Source organism: Marmota flaviventris, chromosome 12, assembly GCF_047511675.1.
Source record: "Marmota flaviventris isolate mMarFla1 chromosome 12, mMarFla1.hap1, whole genome shotgun sequence".
NCBI lineage: Eukaryota > Metazoa > Chordata > Mammalia > Rodentia > Sciuridae > Marmota > Marmota flaviventris.
Genome location: NC_092509.1, coordinates 92951682 through 92978885, shown reverse-complemented (window position 1 = coordinate 92978885; position 27204 = coordinate 92951682). Strand labels below are relative to the sequence as shown.

At 38.3% G+C, this 27204-nt stretch overlaps 1 protein-coding gene across 1 annotated transcript in view; it reads left to right on the top strand.

The window, feature by feature from the left end:
• Nucleotides 1-14265: 14265 nt before the first annotated feature.
• Nucleotides 14266-27204, top strand: part of Hmcn1 (hemicentin 1) — a 385362-nt gene continuing 372423 nt past the window's right edge. Inside the window, exon 1 of the mRNA XM_027934946.2 lies at nt 14266-14993. Coding sequence (XP_027790747.2) covers nt 14726-14993 — 268 coding nt within the window. The 5' untranslated portion in view covers nt 14266-14725. The remainder of the gene's footprint in view (nt 14994-27204) is intronic.

Sequence of the window (27204 nt, the reverse complement as noted above, 5' to 3'; positions counted from 1 at the left end):
TTAAATAGCAATTGTATACAGCACTTGCTTTCAAAGAGCACAAGACCAAAGCTTCTTACATCTGTCTGTATTTACCAGAAGGGCTCAATAAAGAATTATAGCAGCAACTTCCAAGTATGTTTTAAAATTTTTCAATTAACAAGAATCTCTTATTTCATAAATCCTGTCAATATGTTAACATAGGATTATTCAAGCCCCTGATTATCAAATACCCTGAGATAATCACACCACCAAATCTCAAGTCACATCTAGATTTTCACTGGGGGGAGTTCATACACCCCAGTGGTAAAAAAGAGAGAGAGAGAGAGACATAATTGTATTAGATGGGCTGGTAAGGACTACTGAAATTTCAGAGTTGTTGGGTTCACAGGAGCCTGGAGAGTCTTGGATAATGACATTCAGGTTCAATAAGATGAGATTCACATATCCTTGAATTTTGAAGGGCTGTGTTGTGACAATGCCCCTCTGTCATGTGGGTAGAGCTGTATTTTTAAAAAATACTTATTTTGGGTGGTGCTGACTAGACGCCAATCACCATTGCCTACACATTTTGGACTTTGTTTCGGAAAGAATCCAAATATTTGTGAGAAGAAACAAACTCTTAAGGTCAAAATGTATCCTCAAAGACTGAAGAATAAGGTACAATGACAAAGCAAGCCCAGGACCTCTCACTGGAGAAATCTGCCAGCAGAGGGCAATGTTAGTTTTCACACTTGCCCTGAACCTCTACTCAGCTGAAATCATTGAGTAAAAAAAGATGGGTAGAAACCTTAGGCTATTCAGTAGAGATCTTAGGCTATAAAATTTTTCTATCACAGGCAAATAAGAGTAGAAAAGTGATAAGGCACAGTGTTGATTCATAAAATTCTAGCACCTCTGATAAAAATTAATTAAGCTTATTTATTTTTAATACCAGAAAAACTCTAGATATTAACTGATTATAGTGCAGCTATAGGATTACCATATCTTTATGGCATTTCCTTATTGTCTGACATAGGAGTTTCTCAATGATTATTCATTGAATAACTTATGAGTGAATAAATGCTGATCAAATATAGGCATATGTAGGATTGAGGTGGAGGCCCAGAGTAGAATGAGACCTTCTTACATTTCTCTTTCTTGTAGAATGCAGTTATTTCTGAGCATGTTTCTCTGAATACTTCTCATGGTATTTGGGAAAGTAATTTCTGGTCTTTCCACCAATTTAGGGCAACCTTAAATCAGGAAGTTTAATTTCTGTAGTTTTGCATGAATAGAAAACAAATGCTATTACCTAATGTGACATTGAATCCCAAGGTTTACTTGACATTGGTAAAGATGTTTGGCTAGACGGGATTCGTTAAAAGTAAGGCTAGGAAAATTAAAATATTATTTATCAATTATTGCTTGAATTAAATTAGTCACTTTATAGAACTAAAGTCAGAAAAAAATCTAGTTTTTTTAAGGCTAAATTAAAGAACTGTAATGTACAAATAATGAATCAATATGCATCTTCTGGGTATCTTGTTTTGTCAATTTTGGTGTATAATTATATTATTATTTTGTTATATAAAATGATAGCAATGTTAATAGTTTGAATTAGTTGGCATAATGTCTATTTTTTAACATCTGTTAAATATGTTTCTAATTTTATACTCTCAGTTTCAGCATGTAGCTAAATATTTAGCATTAAGGAATGCCCTTTGGTGAGGATTGAATGAGTCTTGATGCTTCTAATAGTTCATTGTACATTTGGTTTTAGAAAACTGGCCTTAAGCATAAACCACAGGAGCAATAAGAAGACAACTTTTTCTATGCACTCTCAATATTTAGTTGTTTTGTTTTTGTTTGGTTTGGGTCTGCTTATAAGTTGCAGGAAAATAAATTTGTGGAGATGCTTTAAATATAGAACAGTGCATCTACTGAAATTTGAGGGATTAGCTTCATTGCAAATGGAAGGATTTGGCTGAAATTTACCATCAACTCTCAATAAAGCTTTCTCCTAGGGTCATTCATAGTAGAACTTGTTTTGCCTCCACTCAGGTTCCTTGTCCCTTGGCTAACACAAGTCAAGTTCCATAAGAAAATAATGCACCTGATCTTCTGCTGATATGATGTTCTGTTTAAGCAATTTTTCCAGGGAAGGTTTGGGTTTATGCTGATCTGAGCACACTCTTACCCCACTTTGATTTACAGCTGCAAGGCAAGAAGCCCGCTTTGGGGCTGGAGTTTGTCAGCAAATATAGTCAAATAAACTGATCCATGTGCTAATGACTGGTCTTATTACCATTCTCTTCTGATTGAGTGAAGCAGTTGCAATTTATTATAGTTTTTTAAAAATGCATAACCATGACTCTTTCAGAAACCTAAACTATCCTTTCCTAGTCTTGATTTCAAGGTGATGGTTTCCCTAAGGCAATGACCAGTGATAGTGTTGTTTTAGGACACATTTGCAGTGTTTATTTATGTTATACAGTATACAGGTCTTCAATTTGAGTTCCATTAGGCCAAACAGGATTTCTTTCAGATGTTCTGTCTTCTAAGGATAAGACTTTATTCTACATATAAAATATGCTTATCAATTACAGTGAATTATTTCATTTTTGTAACTGTATGGATGACAATTGACTAATTAAAATCTTTTGCATTTCTTGATGTTATAATATTTGTGTCTCATTTAAATGTTTTATGATATATTTTATGCACAAACTTTAAATTTTACAATAGTTCTATATTTATAGAAAAGTTGTAAGGATAAAAAGTCCACATATACTCTATGCCCAGTTTCCCATATGACTAACATCTTACTAATATGGTGTATTTGTTACAACTAGTGATAAATAATTGATTACATTCCGTACTTGATTTACTTCTACAGTTTTTCTCTTTTCCATTCCACTATTCCATTCTAGAATACCACATGACATTCAAGGCTCCTCTAGGCTATGACAAGAAGTCTTGGGAGTACTCTTGCACGGAAGACCTGAGATGCTGTTCTCATTACATTACATCAGCAACACATGCTATCAACAAGACTTGTCATTGTTAGTATTGACCTTGATCATTTGACAAAGGTAGTGTTGGCCAGATTTTTCTGTAAGATTATTCTTCCCACTTCTTTACTGTATTCTTTGGGAGCAAGTCCCTATGTGCAGTCCACATTTAAGAGGTAAGGGTTTATCCTCCATCTCTCTGAGCAGGAAGTTTCTGCATGTATTGTTTGGAGTTTTTTCATATGGGAGATTTGTCTTCTTCATTTACTTATTTATTCATTTATATATTACATCCTTATGTAAATATATATTTATACTTTTGAGTTCTAATTTAATGCTGTTAAATATACTCATTTATTTATTTTTTGCTCAAATTGTTCCAGGTTTGGTCACTAGGAGTTCTATTAACTGTCCCTTTGACATATCCCAATATTATTTCTGTGGGGGGTTGTCTTTTTTTTTAATTTCTTGCATTTTCTTCATTTTTTTTATCTGTAAGATACTCCAGGCTCATGTTGTTTATTTCCGGTCCCTCCTTAGAATCAACCATTTCTGCAAGGAACCTGACTCCTTTTATTGGAAATAAAATCTTGGCAATAGAAACCATGATTTGGACAGCAAGTGTGTTCATTACTATTGGAGTGGCATTACTTCTAGGCCATCTCAGCTGACAGAGCAAGGAGATACATGAGAATACTAATCTGTATATGTACCCATGTCTGTATTTACCCATAGGAAGTCAAACATGAACTCATACTGTCATTCAAATTCTAATCCACAGGATCACCTCAGCCTTCAGGAGACTACCTTTTAATGAATGAAAGAAAAAAAAAAGAAAAGAAAAGAAAGAAAGATCTAGATTTTTCTTGTATAAATTGAAAATAAAAAGGAAGGAAAGGAAGAAGATTGGTTTTCATAATATATTCCTTTATTTCTTCAGAGGAGTTATCCACCATCTTTTGATTAATGTGATTCAAGTAGGACTGGGTTCTTAAAAAAAAAAAAAAAGAAAGAAAGGTAAAGACAATGGGCATGAATCCAGTTTGTTATTATCAGAGCCAACACCTTTCTCCTTTCATTAATTGGTATAAAAAAAAGTATGGGGAAACTTGTGAACAGCTGTAGTTCTTCTGAAAAGAGAGCAAGAACAGTCTTAAATTATATTAGAAGAAATAGGGAAACTATTCTGATAAAGAGTTACTGAATGTTGGAATGTAAGATAAGAAGTTAGAATTTCTTCTTCTGTTTTTTAAAATTAGGCCAGATTCCTAGCTGTCTAGGAGAGTAGGTGTTTTTCTGATTTTTAAAGCTCTTTTCCTCCCTGATTTCTGGGATTTTCTGCACACATATTTAGATCCTTAGCGCAGGGAAATTCCTATGTTGAAGACACAGGAAGGTGATAAGAAAAATAGGGGGGGGGGACAAGAATAAAAATAGGGAAAAAAGGTTTTATCCTTTTTAAAAACTCCATGTTTAGAATAAAAGTGAAAACAGAAAATGGATTGTATTTACCACCTTTTCATATTTCTTAATCAGCATCAAGTGCAAATATTACAATATTGATTTGCCCCTTTAATAGCTCCTAATGGTTAACAGAAACTGATCATAGGCAATAATATATATTGCCTCCTAACAAACAGATAAATGCTTAGATATTTACAGTGTAATACTGTTCCTTTGGTTATTTTTTGTTTTTGTTTTTTTTAAAGAGGATTTATTTTATTTTATTTTTAACTACAGTATTCTAAATTGCCCTCACTTCTGTGGCATTTTGATTATGTACCTGGAGCTAAGTAATGATGTTTTACCTAAACAAGATGATTTAAAAAATTATTTGGGACTTATAATGATATGCTCTACAAAATACATTTTTTTCTACAAATGTCATGTGTAGGCCAATAACAAAATTATTTTGCATGATGGCAATGGATTGTATTGGAAAGATCCGGTTTTACTACTGACCTTCCACATACCACTGATACAATCTTGGGCAAATTGCTTGTCATTTTGAGTCTCATTTGCTCATCTTTGAAATGGTTATAGAAATATTTATCTTGTATATTTATTTATTTAAATATTTATGGTTGGTGTAAATATCAAATGGGTCTGTGGACATATTATACGTAAGTGCTAAGAGTGTGTTATAAAGTATTCAGATGGCAATTATTATTATCACCATTATTGCTAATCATAATGAATTCATTAAAGAAGCATTATTGAATAATGGAGAATGATATTGGCCAAATTATATTGTTATATTGTGTGCATGTATGAATATATAATAAGAAATCTCACCATTATGTACAACTATAATGAGCCATAAATCATGGAAAAAATTAAAAAATAAATAAAAATTTAAAAAGAAGCATTATTGAGTCACTACTGTATAAAAATGAATAAAACCCTACATGTTTATAAAAATGAGCAAAACACAAACCGTATTCTCAATTATTTCATGGTATTGTGGCAAAAATATAAACTTAGCTTGAATTCATAATTAATGAGAAAGAAAGCACAGAAAAATGCTCCTGGAAGGAGAGGCCCATTTAAGTCCAAAGAATGCCTCAAGGATGATTCTCAAAGGAAGTGAAATGAAAACTACAGTGTCATTTTCTTTGAAAAGGTCACCATAGAATAAATATCAGATTAATGATGAATCTTGATAATTATAAAGTCATTGTCTATTTCAAAAAGACTCTATTAGAATTTTCAATTTTACTGTAAAATGATATGGGAAATCCAGATTAGAGGCAAAAGGAGCATAATAGTGAACAAGGGAAGGGTGAGCTGTGAAAACTTGGACAGTTGATCCAACCTTTTGGTTAATTTCATCTTCAATTTCTTTTATGAAATGAGGATTACTATTGATTACCCTGTAGCTTTAGAATTCGGATTAAAGATGATTCAATGTGTTAATACATACTAGGTTCTTGAAATAGTGCCTGGGACCTAGTAAACACTCAATATTGGCTAGTATATCTGATGAGGTGGAAAAAAGGATAATTACAAGCCCAAAATATACTTCCAACATTATCTCAAATTTTTTTTGTTAGATGTTGGCCAAGTCACCATCCAGACCTGGTTTCTCTTCGTTAAATGAAGATTCTTGTTGTAGTAAGCTTTCTGTTACTGTGATAAAACACCTGAAATAATCAACTTAAAAAACGGAAAGGATTATTTTGGCGGATGGTTGCTTGGCCCTGTTGTTCTGGTCCACATTGTCTTGTGGTGAGAGTATATGGAAGAGTAGGGCTCTTCACTTCATGGAGGCCAGGAAGCAAAGAGAGAAGCAGGAAGGGACCAGGATGCCAACATTCCCTTTGAAGGCATGTGGCCTAACTTTTGTCTGCTGGACCCCACCTCCTAGTTCCACCACCTGCCAGTAGCACACAGGCTAGCCACTAGGCACAGGCCCATGTACTGAAGACCAAGGTCCTTGGTCTTGGGCAACTGCAACATAAGCCAGAATCACAAGCCCTAGAGAACTAGGGCACCAGCTGAGCCAAAGGGGACAGGCTGCCAGTCGCATGTCTCCCGTGTCCTCTCCCTCTTCCTGGGAGCCAGTTCACCATTCTTAGGCAGCACATTTCCTGTGCCATTACAGAAGAAAGGAATTTTGCCTATATAAGGAATAGAAGCCAGGACCCCTGGTGCTTTTCCCCTTTCAGGCTGTCCCCCCAGCTTCCCCCAGGCTTTGTGGCTTCCCTAAAAAAAAGTAAAAGCAGAGTGTTGCATTCCCTAAAGTAGGCCACAGCCTAGTTATTCTGTGATTTCTTCTCTTGACATTAGTACCAAAGGAGAATAAGAATGTAAACATCTGTTTTGCATAAGCTGATTCCAGACTTATAACCTGATTAGTATAAGAGAATATTTGATGTGATTAATTTTCCAGTTATAATGAGATGGTTTTCTGTCCTTTCATTGCATTCTTCAGGAGACAAGAGAATAAGAATCTAACTTTAATTTCTCCCTTTTTTTCAGCGTAATAGCAGTGCCAAGTATAATCACTATGCAAGAGTACTCTACTTTTAATTCAATGGTAATAGCAAGTTACTTACCCTGTAAAAATGTGCTAACGTAAACATAAAGCAATCCTGGGCCTCCTGACATCGACAACCAGACATTTGGGGAAGGATCATTGAGGATAACATCGAACCATTTAGTGATTTGCAAAAGGCAGTTTGTACTCATTGCTTCTGGGCAGTCACTTCATAGCCCTTATTATGTCAATGTGTTTCTGAGGTAGGGTTTCTCAGGCCCAGGGGGGTAATGCTTCCAATGAGGTGATCACTTAAAATATTAACCAGTCAGCAGTCTTATCTTCTTCAGGGCAATTAGAAGAATTTCAAGGGAGAAAACTGAATTGGAGAGAGGGTTTTTTTTAGTATTGATTTTGCTGTAATGTGCTGGACTGCTTTTAAAAGACGTTACCTTCTTATATGCCTCCTACCCCCACCATCCAGCAAATGCAACACTAATGGTGTGAATCTGTGTGAAGAGACTTTTGAGGCTAATTTGGTGATGTTTAGCAAAAAAACTGGCAAAGTCCCAGTATCTGCTACATGTCACCGCGTATCATTAGGTACGTTAACTTCAGAGAAGCAACTCCATCTCTACTTCCATTTCCTGACCCTGGGACCTCTCAGGGAGTCTCAGATAGATGAAGGTCAGATATCAGTTCCTGGTGAACTAAGAAGCTCTTTTACTTTTTCTCTTTTGTCCTTATTTCTGTCCCTAGAGCCTTTCAAGGGTGTTGGTGGTTTATGCTTGTTTGGAGCTACATACACAGCTCTTTTTGTAAGAAAGCAACAGAAAACTACCAAATGATTTTGATAGTGTAGTCATAGTCTCTTCTTGTATTATCCATGATGGTTATTTTATTTCATGGCTTCTTCATAACCCGCAGCCACAGGAGAGCATTAAATAGCGGTAAAGACACAGGCTCTGGACCAGGTGGCTTGGGTTCAAATGCCACCTCTCCTCTCACTGGCACTGACTTTGGGCAAGTTGCTGAAACTCTCCACGTCTCAGTTTCCGAGGATGAAGGATGGTGTTACTATTATTATTGCAGCCTACTCTTATTTTTGTTCTTTTCCCCAATTTATGTCTCTTATTCCCTCTCTCACACCTTGCCCTGAGTGATTTTGCTGGATTATAACTGACCTTTCTGCTCTCCCCTTAAAGTCCTCCAGCGCCTTTATGTGCCTTCCAGATGCAATCCAAGCTGGAACCCAAGGCTACTCAGGATGCCTGGTTGACTCCCCATTGTTCTTTCTTCTCATTCCAACCTAACTTTCACTTCTAGGAATGGACCATGTTCCTCCTCCTCAGCACCCACCCCCAACTGAAATCTGTTAAATTTCTCCATATTTTATCCTTAAGTAAGATGTCATCCTCCTGGGGTGCCATACTTTCGGATGTGCCTTTCCTGAGACAGATGCCTGTCTTATTTGCTTCCTGAGAATGCTGGATTTCATCTTTCAGAGCATTCTTACACTGTTGACTCCACTAGACTGTAAGTGCCTTAAGGACAGGGAATCAATTTTCTTTCTCAGGCAATCACCGTGATTTGGGTGAAACTAGCAACTGTTTAATATATTTGTTGAGGAATGAGTCAGTAAGGACTAAACAGAGTTTGGGGTTCAGAAAAAGCAGAACTAGGATTAGGTTATTAACTATGCCATTTTAATGGACTTTAATTTCTCTATCAAATAAGGTTGATATTGGATAATAGCCAAGAGTTTGACCAAAGGTTCAAAAAACTTTATGCAGATATAACTTGATAGTATCTTGACAATGTGTGATTGTTTATGTCCCATGGGGAAAAGCCTTGACCAATGAAGATGGGAACCAATGGGTAGGTACTTCCCCTTTTGGCCTTATCCATTTGCCTTTCTTTTTTAAGAAAAGTCTTTAAGTGCCTAACAGGGTTTTCAAACCAATTCATGACATTGGGTAACCAGTAGCCTATAGTTGTGGCTAACTTGAGAATGCACCCACATAATGGCTCTGTCTTCTTCCCTGCTTCATTCCCCCAACCCCTCATACCTGCCCCCTGGAATCAGAGCAAACCTTCTTGTTTGCTTTCTAGCAAACTTTGGGTAAGGCTGTTGGAGAATAACCACAGCTGAAATAATTTTAGAAATTGTTGAGTGTGAGCTGCTTGTGAATTGCAGAACTGAAATAATTAATGGCCGAAGCAAGATTAGATTCACAGACCGGTGCTCCTTCCAACCTCATAGAGACTTTTAATAACAAAAGCAGGAAAAGGGCTAGGATATATATTATTTCTGGAAATACTCTGACTTAAACACCACTGTTTTTTTCCCCCACCCTTCCTATCCTCATCTTGGGCTGTGCCCTTTTCCCAACTCAATCATTTTCTCCCACTTAACCTTCTTGGTTTTCTCAGTTGACTGCTGCCAAAATATACTTTCAGGGATTCATTTACTCTAAAGTGTGAATAAGATTTCTGTCCATGGGGTTACCTTGTTTCCAGAGATCTTCATATCAACTGAGAATAAACTATTGAAAGGAATGTGAGCCCATATAGGTCTTGACAATGTCCCAAATCATATACCTTCAATTATTTGAGACTAAAGTGGAGAAATATATTTGGGGGTCATGGAAGATGTATGTATATTTCTACATAAATGTATATGTGAGTAAAAATACCTTTTAGTCATTGACTTGTTTCTTTTTTTTTATTTTTTATTTTTTATTTTTATTTTTTTGTCATACTCTTTCCCAAGCACTATGCCCTTTGGACCTTAAACACATACTTATGTGCTGCCACCCATTTTATCTTGGGATGGTAGTGAAGCTACTGTGTCAGTAGTGAAGCTACTGAGATCATCAACTTATAAGGGGGAAAATTTATTGTTGCTCACTCTTTGGAGTTTTCATTCCCTGGTCTCTAGAGGTGAATGGAGGTGAAACCTGGCGGCGCCTAGCAGACTTCCTGGGTCGAGGAGAAAGAGCTGAAAGACCTGGGAGACCCAGCAAGAGTTCATAGGACAGAGTTCCAGAAAGAGCTATACAGATAGAGAATTTCAGAATTCTGAAGAGGGTCCCCTCCCACAACTGTCCATGTGAGTACTGATCAGCATATGCATGATAGGAAGCTACCAAATGTCCAGGAAAGACCCAATTGAAGGTGACAGTACCCACGGATGGGAATATACTGGCTGCTTCAACCAGCCAGACTGGGAAACTCATGATTCACAGGGTGCTGAGACAAGCACACAGGTGGATCTTTTCTTGGTAATAGGGAATAATTAGCCCTTGATTGAACACTGTTTAGGTCTCATCTGAAACATTTTCAAAGCAAGTCCTAAAAGGATCAAGCTGTTTTCAAATAATTTAATTCTGTTTCAGAACAAAGTTTTAAGAATGTCTGATATCCAAAGGTTATAAGGCTTGGGAAGAAGAAAGAAAACACAATCTATAACTTGGAGGGAAATTTCCAAACTGACACAATTGTTAGAATTATGCAATAAGAACATTAAAAATATTCTAAGTGTATTCTGTCTATTTATATACTTAAAATGAGACATTGAAGATACAACAGGGATCCAAATTGAACTTCTAGAGGTGAGAACTATAATGTCTGAGACGAAATAACTATACTGGAGGGGACAATTAGCTGATTAGGTAAAATAGAAGGAAAGGTTGGAGAATTTGAAGAAACAGCTGTGGAAACTATCAAAAATGAAACATGGTGAGAAAAGAAGATACTAGTTTTAAAAAGTGGACAAAGCACCAATACACTGTAAAACAACTGCAAGTGACCTCCACGCATGTGTAAATGAGGCTCCCAAAGGAAAGGTAGTTGGGGATAGGAAAAAAGAAATTTGAAGAAAAAAAAATATTCAAAAGAGATGGAAGAACTCAAAGCTCTCCTGTGGAAGAAACAGGAGGGGATCACACCAGGCATATTATAGTCAAATGGTTCAAGAGAAGATCAGAAGGAAACACTTGAGAGCATCAGTCAAGAGAAAAACACAAAAGAGAAAAAAAAAGATGGGGTGAATATTCTGGTTTGGATATGAGGTATCCCCCAAAAGCTCACCTATGAGATGATGCAAGAAGGTTTTGAGGACAAATGATTGGGTTGTAGCCTTAACCTAATCAGTGAATTAATCCCTGGTGGGATTAATCCAGTGGTAACTGGAGTCTGGTGGGATGTGGCTGGAGAAAGTAGTTAATTGGGGACGTGGCTATGGGTATATATTTTGTATCTGGAGAGTGGAGTTTCTCTCTCTCTGTTTTCTGAACATGGTGTGAGCTGCATCCCTTTAGCCATGATGTTCTTCGGCCTCACCTAGACCCCCAAGGACTAGTGCCGGCCTTCTATGGACTAAGACCTCTGAAACCGTGAGTCCTCAAATAAACTTTTCCTTCTGTATAATTGTGCTGGTTGGGTATCTTAGAAGAGTGAAAAAGCTGACTAAAACAGTGCACTTAGAGGAACAAAGACCACTATGACAAAGATTTCTCGTTAGAAACAAGGCAGGCAAGAAGACAATGAAATAAAGTGCTGAAAGAAAAATCCAACCTGTCAATTTAGATTTCCCTATCTAGTCCACCCAACCAAACCTTTCAAAAACAAAGGTGAAATAAAGACTTTTTCAAATATTTAACACTGGAAGAATTCATCCCCAGTAGAACTGAACTGCAGAAGCTAGTAATGTGAGTCCTTAAGGGAGAAGGAGACGGTATCCCATGGAGATATGGATCTATACAAGGAATGAACAGCACCAGTGATGGCAACTACAAGGTACATATATTAATTTGTTATTATTTGGTTTAGGTATCTTTTAAAATGACTACTTAAGCAAACAAAAAAACTATATTGTGCGGGGCTTAAAAGGCAGTAATGTAAAATAGCTGGTAATAATGGCAAAAAAAAAAGAAAAAACGGGTGAGGAGAAATGGAAGTAAGTCTAGCGGTATAAACTGGTTTTGTTTTTGCTTTGTGGTACTCAGAATAGAATATAGGACCTTGTATATGCTAGGAAAGTGTTGTACCAATGAGCTACATCCCCAGGCCTAGTCTCAAGTTCTTACATATGAAGTGGTATATTATTTGAAGGAAACCTGTGATAAATTAAAGATATATGCCATAAACCCTAAAGGAATCATTAACACAGTAGTAGTAAGCTAGCAATGGAGATAAAATGAAAAAAAAATTTAAATAATAAAAGCAGAAAAATAGAAGGAATAAAGAACATTTGGACAAATAGAAAACAAATTGCAAGATGATTGATTTAAATCCAACCATATTACTACACTGAGTCTAAATGGGCTAAACACATTTATTAAAAGGCAGAGATTGTAAGACTGGATAAAAAAGCAAGACTCAATTGTTTGACTACAGGAGATATATTTTACATATAAAGATACAAGTGGGTTTACAGTAAAAGGATAGAAAATCATATACTATATTAATACTATACAAAGGGAAATAAGAGTGGCTATATTAATAAAGTATATTTTCAGAATAAAACTATCGGGGATAATGAAGGTAACTTCATAGTGATGAGTATGTTGATTAGTCAAGAGGACATAATGCTAACTATATTTACCTCTGATTACAGAGATTCAAAATACATGAAAGCAAAAACTCAGAACTGTAAAAAGACAAATCCACAATTGTAGCCACTCTCAATAATTGATCACAAGCAGGCAGAAATTAGTAAGGATTTAGTAGAGTTGAGCAACACTATTAAACTTCTTGACCTAATTGACATTTATAGGACAGACCACTCAATAATATTCTTTTCAAGTGCATATGGAACATTTATACATCATTTAATCATTATTTCCAGTTACAAGCAAATAAAAGAAGGTACAAAGAAGTTAGACAACTTGCTGAAGGTCACAGTTACTAAGTCACAGCTGGGCTGAACCCAGGCTATCTGATCCAGAACTCTTAATCACTGGGCTTTACCACCTCCCTTGAGCACCTGGAATAGCTCAGTAATCTATGACTTAGAATGCAATCCTTTTTAAATAAACAAAGGAATGGACTACTCAAATAGCATTCTCTAAATACTACTTGGAAAGGAAGTACATTCCCTCTCTCCTCTCAAATTCCCACTCAACCCAAATGGCCTGTCTGCTTCCTTTAAGTGACATGACTTATAGGTATCATAAACTTAGGTCCCATGGCCCCTGGGTCTGAAAGGGAAGACAGTTGTAGACTATAAAAAGCTGACTCTTCCTCAGGCTGCATGCGTGAAGGATGGGTGGTCTAATAGACATTCAAACATAGACCAAGATGCCCGATTGACGTCTTTGTGCTCCCAGATCCAGACAACAACTCCTTTTTGACGAAAGAAATACACTTTTATTAAAATGAAGCAAAGAATCCTTACCCATGGTTGACTTTCTTTGCTTACCCTGTTAAATCTGTCATTAGAATTATAATGTATATAATAATTACAGAAAAAAAATCCTAACGTTTTCCAGGGTCAGGTTTCCTTATTTATTGGGGGGGGGGGGGGAAGAACCATAGAGGGAAACATCTTTTCAATGGATCTTTAGCTGAGACCTGAAATATGGTTGTTCTATGGAAGGAAATGGGAATATTATTCTGCCTCACCATGCTATGCAGAGGACTCGACCCGCTCAGCAAACGTGAATCTTGATAATGTTAAAAAAAAAAATCAGATTTCTTTGTAATATGGACTCGATGCGTCTCATTCTTTTTTCCACACCCCTCAGTCCCCTTTATCCTTCCTACTCAACTTCCATCCTCTGTTGATAATCCACTTTCGTGTCCTCTAGTCGCTCCTAAGTACAGTGACCCCCTGCCCCGCCGTCCTTGCTGTCTCCTTCAGAACCCCCAACAGTCCTTTTCCTGTCCCTCCTACTTCTTGCCCCTCCAGCTCTCCTCCAGCCCTTCCCGGTAGTTTCTCGGTCCCCAGGGAGGTGGGACAGCCTTGGTGGGGTGCAGCCCAGCTGAGCGAGCTTTCCAGCTCCCCCTCCTGGCTGGGCCGGGCTGTGGGCTAAGGGACAGGAGGCTGGGCTGGGACGTCTTGGCTTCTGCGGGGGAATTAGGAAAGAAGCGTCTGAAGCCGCGTTGTTGTCCACATTAGAAAAATACAATTCCCTTTGTGCTACTTGGTGCCGTGTCCTCAGTCTGGGTCTTTGCCACACGGTCTCGAAAGCCATTGTTCACCCTGGGGTTCTGGTAGGTTAGCAGCAGCGCGGGTGCTGCAAGCGCTCCCCGGGTACTCAATTGACCCCAGAATCAGTGGGGGGAAAAGTCGCCCTCCAGGGTGGGGGCTCCCGAGCGGCGGCCGGGGGACGGCAACTGGCCAATCAGGAGGCGAGGCCGCGCCGGGCTGCCCCTCCTCGCCGAGAGCCGGGAGCAGTGCAGCGCGGCGAGCTCGACTCCGGCCCAGCCGAGGGAGCAGCGGCGGCGGGACTTGGCGGGCGCCGCAGGCTCAGAGCTGCCCCGGGGCATGGACCCCGTGCACTGCCCGCACCGTGTCGCACGCCGCCCGGGCTCCGCCGGCAGATAGCAGCCCAGGAGGACACCGCGTCGGGACAAAAGCTGCTGCATCCCGGCGGAGGGAGTCGGGTTTGGTGCCTGCCCCCTTCTGATTCTCGGCTCCAAACTTTTTTTTTGCTCCTTGAGCGATCGCAAGAGTCTGATGAGTTTCTCTGGGAGGAAAACCTTTGCTGCTGTTGAGGAGGACTAAGCACAGGGCTTAGGCACTCAGGAAAGAAAAAAAAAAAAAAAAATGATTTCCCGGGAAGTTGTCCACACAGTTTTCCTGCTTGCTCTTCTTTATTCTTCCCTGGCTCAGGATGCCAGCCCCCAGTCGGAGGTCAGGGAGGAGGAAATTCCCGAGGGGGCTTCCACCTTGGCTTTTGTATTTGATGTGACTGGTTCCATGTATGATGATTTAGTTCAGGTCATTGAAGGGGCTTCCAAAATTTTGGAGACGTCTTTGAAAAGACCTAAGAGACCTCTCTTCAACTTTGCTTTGGTGCCTTTCCATGATCCAGGTAAGGGAACATATTTATTTTTTATATTTGTATGTCATGATTTTATTTTTCCTTCTGCTATGAAATTGTTTTATTGTTAGAAAGTTTCAGCACTTTTTTTTTTTTAAATATGTCTCTGAGTACACTTGTAACAAAGAATTGCATGCTGGTGGGTTTGCGCTCTAATACCTCCTTAGGTCTCAGCCATGGAGTAGATGACCTGTTTAAGGGGCTTGAACCTGGAAATGTGGACTTGGGAAAACGAGTACCAAGAGTCTGCTGCAACATCCAAATCAGAGTTTGTACTTTAAAGCTACAGAATGTGTAATTGTCAAGGAAGCCTTGGCCGTGGATACTGAGCAGCAGTGCTCACTAAATGTGAAGAGCGCACATTCAGGTTGAATAACTCTCACATAAGGGAGGGAAAAAACCCTGATGTGTGCCACATGAGGAAGCCTGTAAGTCAGAACTTCTAGAGGAACTGGAGACATGAGAATAAAAGAGAAGCCATTCATTTTCTAACTCCACCTATTCATCTTTGCACCAAGTCATTTAGTTAGATTCATGGATGTGTGTAAACATTATGTCCATGTCTCATGCAGTTGAAATGTAATTTGGTATGTCTGTGCTCTTTAAAGGTAGTTGAAGCAAAATAACTTTATTTTGTGCCCTAAAGCTATGAGTTTCAGCTGCTCCACTGCAATATGATCCTGTTTACTTTTTTCAGTTTCTCTTTAAAGTAGCACCTCTCTGTGAGGCTTATAGGAGCCCTCATTGTCATTGCTGAGGGTAACATTACAGGGGGAGTCCTGGGGCTTGCTTTCTAGTGTCCACCTGAGTTTCATTAGCTGCCCATTTAAAGAAACAGAACAGCCAATTTCTTAAATGTCCTCCCCCACTGTTCTCCCACATTTTTCCTGCTTTTGAAAGTCACTTCACTGAAAGACTTTGATACAGCCTCTTCACAGTGAGAGCATGATGTTGACAATCTTAAATTCTTTCTTTGTGCATATGGCAAACATTTATGAGTTCAGATTATTTTTAGGTATTGAATGTGGTAGATTTCAATTATTTAAAAAGCACTGGCAGATATTTAGAGAGCAAAAGAATTTTCTTGGATTTTCATGTTCTTTAAATGATGAAAACAGTAACATCTACTCTCCTGGGATATACACATATCTTAGTAATTTCTATATTTATTAAAGATTTTTATATTTGAATAAAGAATTTGATAGTCATTTCCTGTTTTTACCGTTATGATTCTTACATTTATAAAAAGTCAAGATACCAATTATGATGTAGTTCTAGGCTTTTGTTATTTTGGAATAACTTAAATACATTTCTTCAACAGGAATGAATCTGAAGTTGGCTAATAACTGTTTTCTCTAAATAACATCATCATTTGCTTTTCTCAAAAAAAAAAAAAAAAAAAAACTCTTACAAAATTATGTTGTAGGACACAAAATCCAAAATTTGCTTCAAGTCATAAATGGAAAGTGGACTATCATGAGCTTTCAAAGTGCTATGCAAAATTCTTATAACACATTCTATTGCTGTGGGCTGTTCTCCTGTTGTCATCAAATGGGAAAGTTTGCACATCACTATAGTTGATCTATAGTTTAGCAATCATAGTTCAAAGTTGGAGATTTGGCATGCTAATAACTGATGACTAATAAACTAGAACTTTTTGAATTAAGTTATATGAGAAAATCATTTATTTAAATTGGCTTCATGAAATTGATTGTATAGATAATTCAACAAAATGATGGATTCTGTTTCCACTGTGATTCAAAGTAGAGGGGAGTGATCAAGAGTTTCTTATCTAACACTATTTAAAATATTTTTGAAGTTAAAGTTAAAACACTATTCACCATTAAGTTAGTATTCACATTAGTAAATTGGATTATCTTGCATGATTTTTTTTCTTTGTAGGGGTGTGTGTGTGTGTGTGTGTGTAGCTGTTCAGTTTTGATTCTCTTATTGGAATAACAGGAAGGCCTTGAATATAGACAGGGATTGTCTGTTTTACTGAGTGATACTAGAAAAGTCAATGTACATTTTTGAATCTGTTTCTTCAATGCTAAAGTGGGAGAATTGGATTTGAACCCAAGTTCCCTTCTCATTGTGATGTTTTGTGATATTCTGTTTTATATGTAGTTGTTTTTCATTGTTCCTAACATATTTGTATGGTTGGGTGATACAACTGACATGGAAATTAATGTATAGAATTTAATATTATGGTTATGGTAACGAGCTTCAGTGCTTATAGGTTGTTGGCACATACTGTGACATTTGGCTAGATGAAATAATGGAGAAGTTCTGAGAAGTAGTCTAAGGCTTTTGACAAAAGACTTTAGGCTTTTGCAGATGATGGCCTTGGAGTTCTGCATTACAGTGTGGGGTGTTTGTAGGTGGGGGTACACTTAAAATACAAGAGCAACACAGGAGGAAGAATGTCTGACCTTTGATAGCAAGGGAATAAAGCCATTGAGAGGGTGTGTGTGTGTGTGTGTGTGTGTATGTATGCGTGCGTGTGTGTGCAGGGAGGCCTGGTGGAGAACCAGGGGCACCATCAGTCTGTGAGGAGCAGAGAGATACTGAGATGACCAGGATCAAGGAAAAGGAAGTCAACATTTCAATGTTAATGAGGCTCTCATAATCACATTTAATGTATTAATTTGTAACTTTTTTTTTGGATGTAATCCCCTTACCATACAGTTCATCCACTTACCACCTACAATTCTCTGATTTCTGCTCATTATGGATTGGTGCAACTTTTAGAACATTTTCATCACCTCAGAGAGAAATTCATACCTTTAGTGATCAGCCTGCTAGCCTCCCATCAACCCTGCCCAGCCCTAAGCAACCACTAATCTGCTTTTCCGTCTCTCTAGATTTTCCTGTTTGGACTTTGATGAGTAGAATCATGTAACCTGTGGTCTTTTTGTGACTGGCTTCTTTACTTTAGCATAAGGCTTCCAAGGTTTGTTCGTGTTGTAGCCTGTGTCAGTACTTGATTCCTTTTTAGGGCCAAATGATATTCCATTGTATAATAGATCATATTTTGTTTATCTATTAGTCCAAGATAGATATTTGAGTTGTTCCCACTTATTATGAATAATGCTGCTATAAATATTCATGTACAAATTTCTGTGTGGACGTGTTTCCATTTCTTTTGGGTGTGTATTTGGAAGTAGAACTGCTAGGCCATGGTAACTGTGTTTATTTGTTTGAGGAGCTGCCAAACTGTTGTCTAAAGTGGCTGCAATACTCTTACCAGCAGTGTATGAGAGTTCCAATTTCTTCACATCCTCATCAACATGTTATCAGACTTTTGGATTCTTATAGGTTAATTTTTTTCAGCATTCCAAATGTCTTGTCTTCCTCAGAACACAATTTGGGGAGGGCTGATGGTGTTTCTTGACTATAGTTCCCTTTATCACTCAGTCTCTTACTTACCCTCTCTCTGTAAGGTAGGTACCAGACAGAGGGAGAGAGTTTCGAGGAGTTAGCTAAGAAAGAAGAACTTTTCTTTCTGTAAAGTTAAGTCTCCACTTTCTTCTCAGGATTTCTTACATGGCTTGTATGCCTTCATTCATTCGTTATTCACCCACTTATTGCTTTAGACACTGGGGATGCCAAAGGGAATAAAACAGACAATAGTTGAAGTGCTCATGGAGTTTGCATTTTGTTGGAGACACAGGGACATAGGCAATAAAGAAAATAATTACAATACATCTGATTTGTTTTGACGGTGGTAATCACTATGGAGAAAACAAAGAAAAAGTGTCATGGGGAGTTTTAGAGGTGGATCGGTCGAGAGTGTTGGAATTTTAAATACGGTGGTTGGGGAAGCTCCCAAATGAGAAGATCACACTGGAACAAAGACTTGAAGGAGGTGCAAGAGGGAGCAATGAAGATATCTGAGAAAAGGCAGTTATAGGCAGATGAGAAATTCCCGAAAAGCTCTCCTGGCAAGAGGATCATGAAATATTCAAAGAACAACCATAATCCCAGAATGTCACAAGGCAGTGAGTGAGAGCAAGGAGTTAGGAGGTGAGGTCAGGCATATGATGGGGCCACTGTAGCCTTGACCGTCATCATGCTGGAGTTGGGAGCCACTCTAGGGTTTTGAACAGAGCAGCGACATGATCTGACTTAGACACCCACATAATCATTCTGTTGTTGGAGACTAGCCTAAAGCAAAGCCAGGGCAGAAACATGGAGAATAAGCAGATGACTGATGACTTCTCTCTGTTAAGTTCAGGCAGAAGATGATGGTAGACTGTGCGGGAAGTTGGTAGCTGTGGGTGTTTTGAGAAATAGTTGAAGTTTGTTCATATCTTAAGGGGGAAACCAGAAGGGTCTGATGATGTACTGATTGAGGGGTGTGAGGAAAAGACAGAAGTCAAGACCGGTTCTGAGAATTTGTCTTGAGGGAATAGAAGCACAACATGACCATATCCTGAGATGGACAAGGAGAAGCAGGTTTCAGAATGGTTGGGGGGGGGGAGAATGAGAATTTAATTTTTAAAAATGTTTTAGTTTGAGATGCCTTTTAATATCCATTGGAGATGGAAGAAGTCAGTTGGATATGAGATTATAATTTAAGGGGAGAGGTGTGGGTGAGAGAGATAAATTTAGGACCCCAAGGCATACATGTAGATGGCATTTAGGGCCTTCAGACCAGAGGAGACCATGAATCAACTATTGGTGGAAAAGAGAGAGGGTTTGAGGAGCCAGCCCTTAGACACTCTTAAGCTTAGCAGTAGGAGAGGTGAGGATGGACAGGCAGAGCAGCCAGAGAAATTGCAGTTAGGGAGGCAGGAAAAGAATGCATTATCCCAGAAGACGAGAAGAAAGTGTTTCAAGGAAGAGCTAATTGGGAAGTTAAAAGGAGGACTGGGAATTGGTTAGTCAGTTTAGCAATGTGGAAGTCATTGATGTCTTAACAAGAGCAGTTCCAGTGGAGGGATGGTAATGAAAGCCTGCGTGGAGGGAATTCAAGAGAATGGGAGAAGAGAAATTGAAAATATTTGTAACCATATTACTGTGTCCAACTACTGGAATGGTTGCTTTATTCATGAGGCTAAAATTGAACCTAGTTTTGATAAATTATTCAACCAGTATTTTTCAAAATGCAAATGGAATGTAGTAGAAAGAACATCCAATTTGGAATGGAAAACTTGTGTACTTCTCCTTATTCTTGTCATTTAAGCAAATCATTTAACCTTGCCAGACCACTGTTTTTCCAGTGATAAAATTAGTACATTGCTAGGTTATTATCAAAGTCCATGATTTTGTAATAATATTCTAAAAAGAAATTGATTGGGAAAAAAACCCACATCAAAATTAGCAAGGAAATTCATTGAGATAAATGTCAGCATTGCATGTGTCTTGTGTTTGAGTTTTATTTTTAATAAAACCCAAGAACCCTCAATGACTTTGTATGGTTTGCCAGGACCTACATAGTGTTAAGAAAACACTCCAGGACTTTTTTAATAAGTTTTTTTGTTTGTTTTGTTTTTAAAGAGTATTCTCCTGAGCAACAGCAAAATCCCTTGAAACCATAGTGAATATAAAGATTTTTTTATTAAGGAAAATATTGCTTGTGCAGATCTTGAAAACTTATACACATTTATATGAGTTGAACTTCGAATTGAAATGATTTCCGTTTTAGTATGTATAGGAAACGGCCAAGAAGCTGTTAGTCTCTCTTTGCCACTAGCACATCCTAGAAGAGGGGCTTTCATGAGAAAGGGTTGGTCTGGAAAACTGCATTAGAGTTTAAGAGATTTGGTTGGACAATGATAACTTCTGTTTCTCAGGATGATAAAATATTTTGACCTGAGAGAATGTATCCTGTCACTTGATGTCTTCTGTGGATACACAGAGAGACTTTGCTATGCATAATCAAAAAACTTTATCCCAAAGTGTAAAGACTCAGACTCAATTTTGGTAAATCGGATATTTTCAAAATATGTTAGGGATGTTTCCTCTTTGACAGCATCTTCTGTAGCTCCCACAGAATAAAGATAGTTTATTTTCTGTTTGTATATGTATATTTGTAAATTGAGGAACAGCCTTTTAATTTTATTGTTTATGGTTAGTTATTTTTTTAAATGATTTTGTTTATTGTTTGTTTTTTGCCGTGCTGGGATTGAATCCAGGGCTTCCTGAAGGCTCTAAAAGTTCTCTACTGCTGTGTTATCCCCCAGCCTGGTTTACGTGTTTTTTTTTTTTTTTTTGGTTACTGTGGATTGAACCACCAGAATGTCATGCATGCCAGGTACTCAGTCTACCACTGAACCACATCCCTAGCTCTTTTTATTTTTGAGATAGGGTCTCACAACGTTGCCCAGGCTGGCCTTGAACTTGGGATCCTCCTGCCTCAGCCTTCTGTTGCTGGGATTATAGGGGTGCGCCACCCTGCTGGGCATGTCCAATTTCCTATTTAAATCACTACAATCAGAAGAGTAAAACTGAAAACATAACAATTTTCTAGTTAGGCCTTTTTTGGTGATAAATATAGCCCCCAACCAGGCTTGAATATGCAATGGGAAATCATTGTGATCCTGATAATGCCTGATTTTTGGATAGTGATTTTAGGGGAGATTTATATTCATCTGGAATGTGTCAGCTGCATGCTGTAAGGCAGACTGCCTCTTTTCAATTTTTAACTTGACTAATGGAAGGGGTGCATAATAAATAATTTCCAAGGATTTTGATGCCAAGGACCCACACCATAGGTGGTTCTCGCAAGTCTGCAGGAATTCTCAACCTTGGTTTTGTTTTTTCTGATAATCACCATCTCTATGGAGAATAGGAGAAAACTTAAAATGATCTCATGTCAAGTATAAGGTGCAATAATATCAACTCTCCCTACCATGGTTAAATAAAAACAATATGTGTGAAAGTCCTTTAAAAGTACTACTTAATGGTTTTGCTCAAATTTATTTAATAACTCACATTTATGTATAAAGATTGAAAGAGAGAAGCCCATTGTCAAGGAAAGTAGCACAGTATTTACATAATATGAAGAAAAATTAAAAAAATCTACTTAATAAGTTGGCCATTAATCAGCATACAGGGAAAGGACAATTCAAACCAGTTCAACTGTGTCACTATTCTGATCCACTGAATGTTTGAGAAATGTTATTTGCTACACCATTCTCTTGAGTCCCAGACCACTGCCTTACAAGTGGCAAACCAGCAAGAGATGATAAAAACCCAAAGAGAAACCATTATTGATTCATTCACTCAGACTATGTGAGGAGCCCTTGATTCCAAGACAACTAGACAAAGCTTCAAGAAGTTGACAGTCTGAAAAGAAGAGAAGGAGAAATGATAGTGTAATATATCACAATACATTTATCGTGGATGGAAGCTTTGGGTGCTGGGTGAGCCCAGAGCACCTGATTCCAGGTGGGGATAGTCAGCAGAGGTTTTCTGGAAAATGCATGATCTAGATTGACACTTGATGGGTGTGCATGAATGAAAGCAGTTCAATCAAAACTTAAGGAGTTAGTTTGCAGGGGGAATCCATCAGGAACTTGGAAGGATTATCAGCAAGGAATGAAGTGACTGGGTTTTCATTTTAGATCTCTCTTTGTTCAATTGGAGCAAGAAAGTCTTACTGGGAGATGAAACCTGAGACCACCTCAACTCAGAGAGGAGATAATTAGGAGATCCAGACATAGGGAGGAGAGAATAGATTTGAATCATTGAGAAAGTCCAGTGGACTGGATTTGGTCTTAAGAACATGGAAAAAAGAGAAAGATGATTGATTATTTTAACCTCCAAAATACAAAGAGAAGAGATATACAAAATTTAGGAGACAATGTTACTCCTAGGCTAGTGATTCTTGCAAGTAAGTTACTTATATATTGTCCAAAATAAACATTACCCCCCGCCCCCCCCCCAAAAAAAGTGGGTCAGCAATGAAGAAGAGAATCACAGACATACTTGATCAGTATGCACCCAAGTTATAACAAGGGTTTAAAGTGTTAATTTATTCTGCACTTGAATAACCTGTCCACCCATCAGCAGGATTCAACTGTGGCAATGGACCATTTATCCTTATAAATATGTAATGATGTCATTTTGTATGAGCATCTTACAATAAACTGTCCTCATCTTGGTTGTACCCTCACTAAACGGCCTTCTGACAATTGAACTTCATGTACTTTCCTTATAATAGGGAGAGAAGGCTGTGGTCAGAATGACACCTCAGGTTCACCAGACAGTTATATTCCTTATTGGTAACTCATGTTTTGGCAAACCAGTTGTATACGTCAGTCTCTGCTGTTTAAAATACTGTAACAATGTCATGTTCAAGTTTCTTAGTTTGTAAGTCTGAGAGCCAGATTCTGGTTGATGGTGAATTTATCAAAGTAAGTGTTTCCCTGTGTGGATCTGTTTGGGTGGCCTGTCTCCAGGTGTCACTCCTCGGCATTTTCAGCTGTCAGTGTTAGTAGAGTAGCGCCAAGTGGCTGTTCTGTCCACTTGGAACTTGTATAGATGACAGTCAAAACCACTGGAAGAAATGAGATCATCCAAGGAGCATGTGTAGACTGAGAAAAGAGACAGGATAGAGCTATGGAGGATATAAACAGTTAAGACAGAAGAAGGGAAGTGCATAAAGGATTCTAGAAAGGAGAGTCCAGGAAAATAAAAGTGGAAACGGGAATGAACAGTGTTTAGAAATCTAAAAAATTGTTAGTTTTAAGTGTGTTGTCAATATGTCCATTTATAAGATTACTGAAAAGAAAGGCTAAATAGTAGTAAGCTAAAAAGATCCCCCCATTACATTGGGGCTGTGGCAGAAGCTGAAAAATGGATAAGAAAATGGGGCTTATGAGTACAGTATGTTTTTCATGAGATGTAACAGGAGGTAAAAACGGGCTCCTGAACCTGATGCTGGGTCGAAGTCTGACTCTACCAATTACTTGCTGGATTTGTAGTGCCCGAGTGCTGCCCACCTGGGTGGTTTTCTCCAGAAGCCCTGACCACCTGGGAGTGACTGCTGAAGTTGACCACAGGTTCCATCCAGGATTGGGATTTTTGTTGAGCCAGTGTGTTAATCAGCTTTTTGTCGCTGTAACCAAAATACCTGACACAAACAACTTGGGGGAGGAAAGGTTTATTTTGACACATGGTTTCAGAGGTTTCAGTCCATGATTGACTGAATCCATTGCTCTCTGGTATGAGCAATGAGGTGAGGCGGAACATCATGGCAGAAGGTGTGATGGAGAAAAACTGATCTTATGGCATCTGGGAAGTGTGGGGGTGTGGAGGGGCCAGGGACGAGATATTCCCAAGGGTAACCATCCCACTTTTTCCAACTATATCCCATCTGTCTGCGGTTTCCACTTGCTCCCAGTAGTCTATTCAAAATTTCCCTTTTTAGTGAGGACACTAGTCATACTGGATTAGTGGGCCGCCATACTTCAGTGTCACCTCTTTTTAACTAATTACATCTGTAATGATCCTATTTCCAAATAAGGTCACATTCTGAGGTGCAAGGGGATAGTTTTCAACATAGGAATTTTTGGAGGACACAGTTGAACCCATAGCAGATCATTTGGCAATTAACATTAAAGAACCAAAACTCTTTTTACAAGAGAGACTGTTTTTCTGTTTCTGATTTAAAAAAAAAAAAAAAAAAAAAAAAAGCTTGCATCCAGGAGTTTCATGTACTTCAAGCTGTGATTCCATTGTAGAGAGTTCTCTGTGGTCATTATAGGGTGAGACACTAAGTACGTGTGCAGTGCTATTTAAGCCTGTTAAATAATTTTCATTAAAAAAAATATGGTTTTTACTTTTAAATCATGACATTTAGTAAAGCTCTATCTGATCTTTTTTGGGGGGTATGTTGAGATATTTAATTATGAAATGGGGAAAATTATATAGGAGCTAGGAATTCTGCATGTGAGTTCCAAAATATTTTGACTTTTTGTAACCTGGGGTTTCTTTCTTGGAAACTTCAAACACACTAATTGGAGGAATTTTTTCCATTAGCACCACATCTCTGAGAACTCTTGTTTAAGCACTGTTTTCCAGCAGGTGGGAGGGATTCCTTGAAGTTCCCAGGCTGGAAGGCACACTGCCCCAGAGTACTTTAGGGCAACCTTGGCTGCTCCTGCCAAGATCTGACAGGGAAGTTAAATGAGACCCATGGTTGATGGGAGGGAGATAAATATGTGGGATGCTACTTGTTATGTATATGTATGCAGGGTGTATACACGTGTGTATATGTGTATATATATATATGTATATATGTGTGTGTGTGTGTGTGTATATATATATATATATATATATATATATATGTCAAGAAAATATATTAAGCAAGGGAGGATAAAACTCTAAAAAGTTGTACTATCTAGAATATCAATTTTGGAGATTCAAAGTGAAATCTGTTTTGCTTTTTGTTTGGTTTGTTATTTTCACTTCAAAGTCTTTTGCCAGAGCACACAGAAAACTTCATTTCTATTGTTTTCATGTTCCCAAGAGGGTCTTCCCTGTTCTTCGTAGGTGCACATTTGCTCCACCTTCTTGCTCAGATCATCACACTTACGCCTTGAAGTTTTCTTCCAGCCACACCCTGAATTGGAATGTCCCTTCTGTTCAGGACACGTCCTCATCTATAATGAAAACAGCTCCCACAACTTCACCTCACCCAAGAAATTCTCCTGGAATATTGGAAAAATGTCATTCTTTTTAATATGGACATTCTTTTTTAAATATTTATTGTACCTGCTGTTCCTTTGATAACTTCACTCCTTTTATTACTCCTGCATTAGGATGAAAATTAATACTGAATTTGATTTATTTTGGCAGAATGAAATTTGGTGGAATTGGGATGTTATAGGTGTTGAGTGATTGAATTCTAATATCATGTAGATCAACATTTGATTATTAGTAAGTTACTAACTTCTTAAAACCTCATAAAGAGAATAATGATTATATTTCCTTCATAGAGTTGTTGTAGGATTCGAAGAGAAAATGTGTGTAAAACATTTAGTGAAGAATATGAAGAATGCACCATAGGGGAAATTGTTTATATAGGGTCAAGACACCTGTGTCCTGGCTCTGCAAATGGCAGGTCCCTTGACTCTTAGAATCTAATAAGAATGTTATAGTTTATATGGTGTCTCCCAAAAGCTCACACGAGAGACAGTGCTAGAAGGTTTGGAGGAGAAATGATTGGGTTACAGACTTAACCTAATCAGTTATTTAATCCCATCAGGGATTAATCCAGTGGTAACTGGAGGCAGGTCGGGTGTGGCTGGAGGAAGTGGCTGATTTGGGGGTATGGCTATGGGGTATATACTTTGTATATGGAGAGTGGAGTTTTTCTCTCTGCTTTCTTTCTGGTCATCATATGAGCTGCTTCCCTCTGTCACTCTTCTGCCATCATGTTCAGCCTCACCTTGAGTTCCAGGGAATGGAGTCTGCTGTCTCTAGATTGAGACCTCTAAAACCGTGAGCCCCCAAATAAACTTTTCCTCCTCTAAAGTTGTTCTGATTGGGTCTTTTAGTCACAGCAGGGAGAAAAAAAAAGTTGACTAAAACAGAATAGAATCAGTGGTATGTGCCAAATTAAAAATTATTTGGTTTGAGCCAAATTAACTGTTCAGTCACTGGCTGTGGGACTGGGGATGGGAAGAGGAGGATACCACGTTCTATTTGTAGCATTTGCCAATTTCCATTGTGTCCCTGCTCCCTCATCGCCATTTCAAACGACCAGTTTGATGCCACTGGATGTGGAGTTGAGAATATGGATGTGCCCAATCATCTCACCCACCACTTAAAACTCTTTCCATGGAGGGAGATACTCATGTTTAAATGAGACTATATTTGCGAAAGGACTTCCTGTAATTGGCATTCACTAAACATTCACTTACTTTTGCTTGGAAAGGTCTGTTAGGTGGGTAGAATTCGTGAGGGCACAGTTAGATCTGTGATGAAGGAAGCAGTTGGACTGTTTTCTTTTCCATGACAATTTTGGGAAATTTCATTGGGAAGTACCCAGAGAGCCCAGAGAGGCAATACCCACACAGCAGCAACAGTCGGACAGCAGCAACCTTCTCCTGGCTTGAGTCTCTGTGGGGCATCTGATGCTCACATTTATCACCTCCTCTCTTCTCTCAGTGTCTCCTCCAGCGTTCTTCATCTCTGTACAGGGCCATCATTTTCTCCGTTGTTTGGTTAAAATGCCTGGAGTCATCCT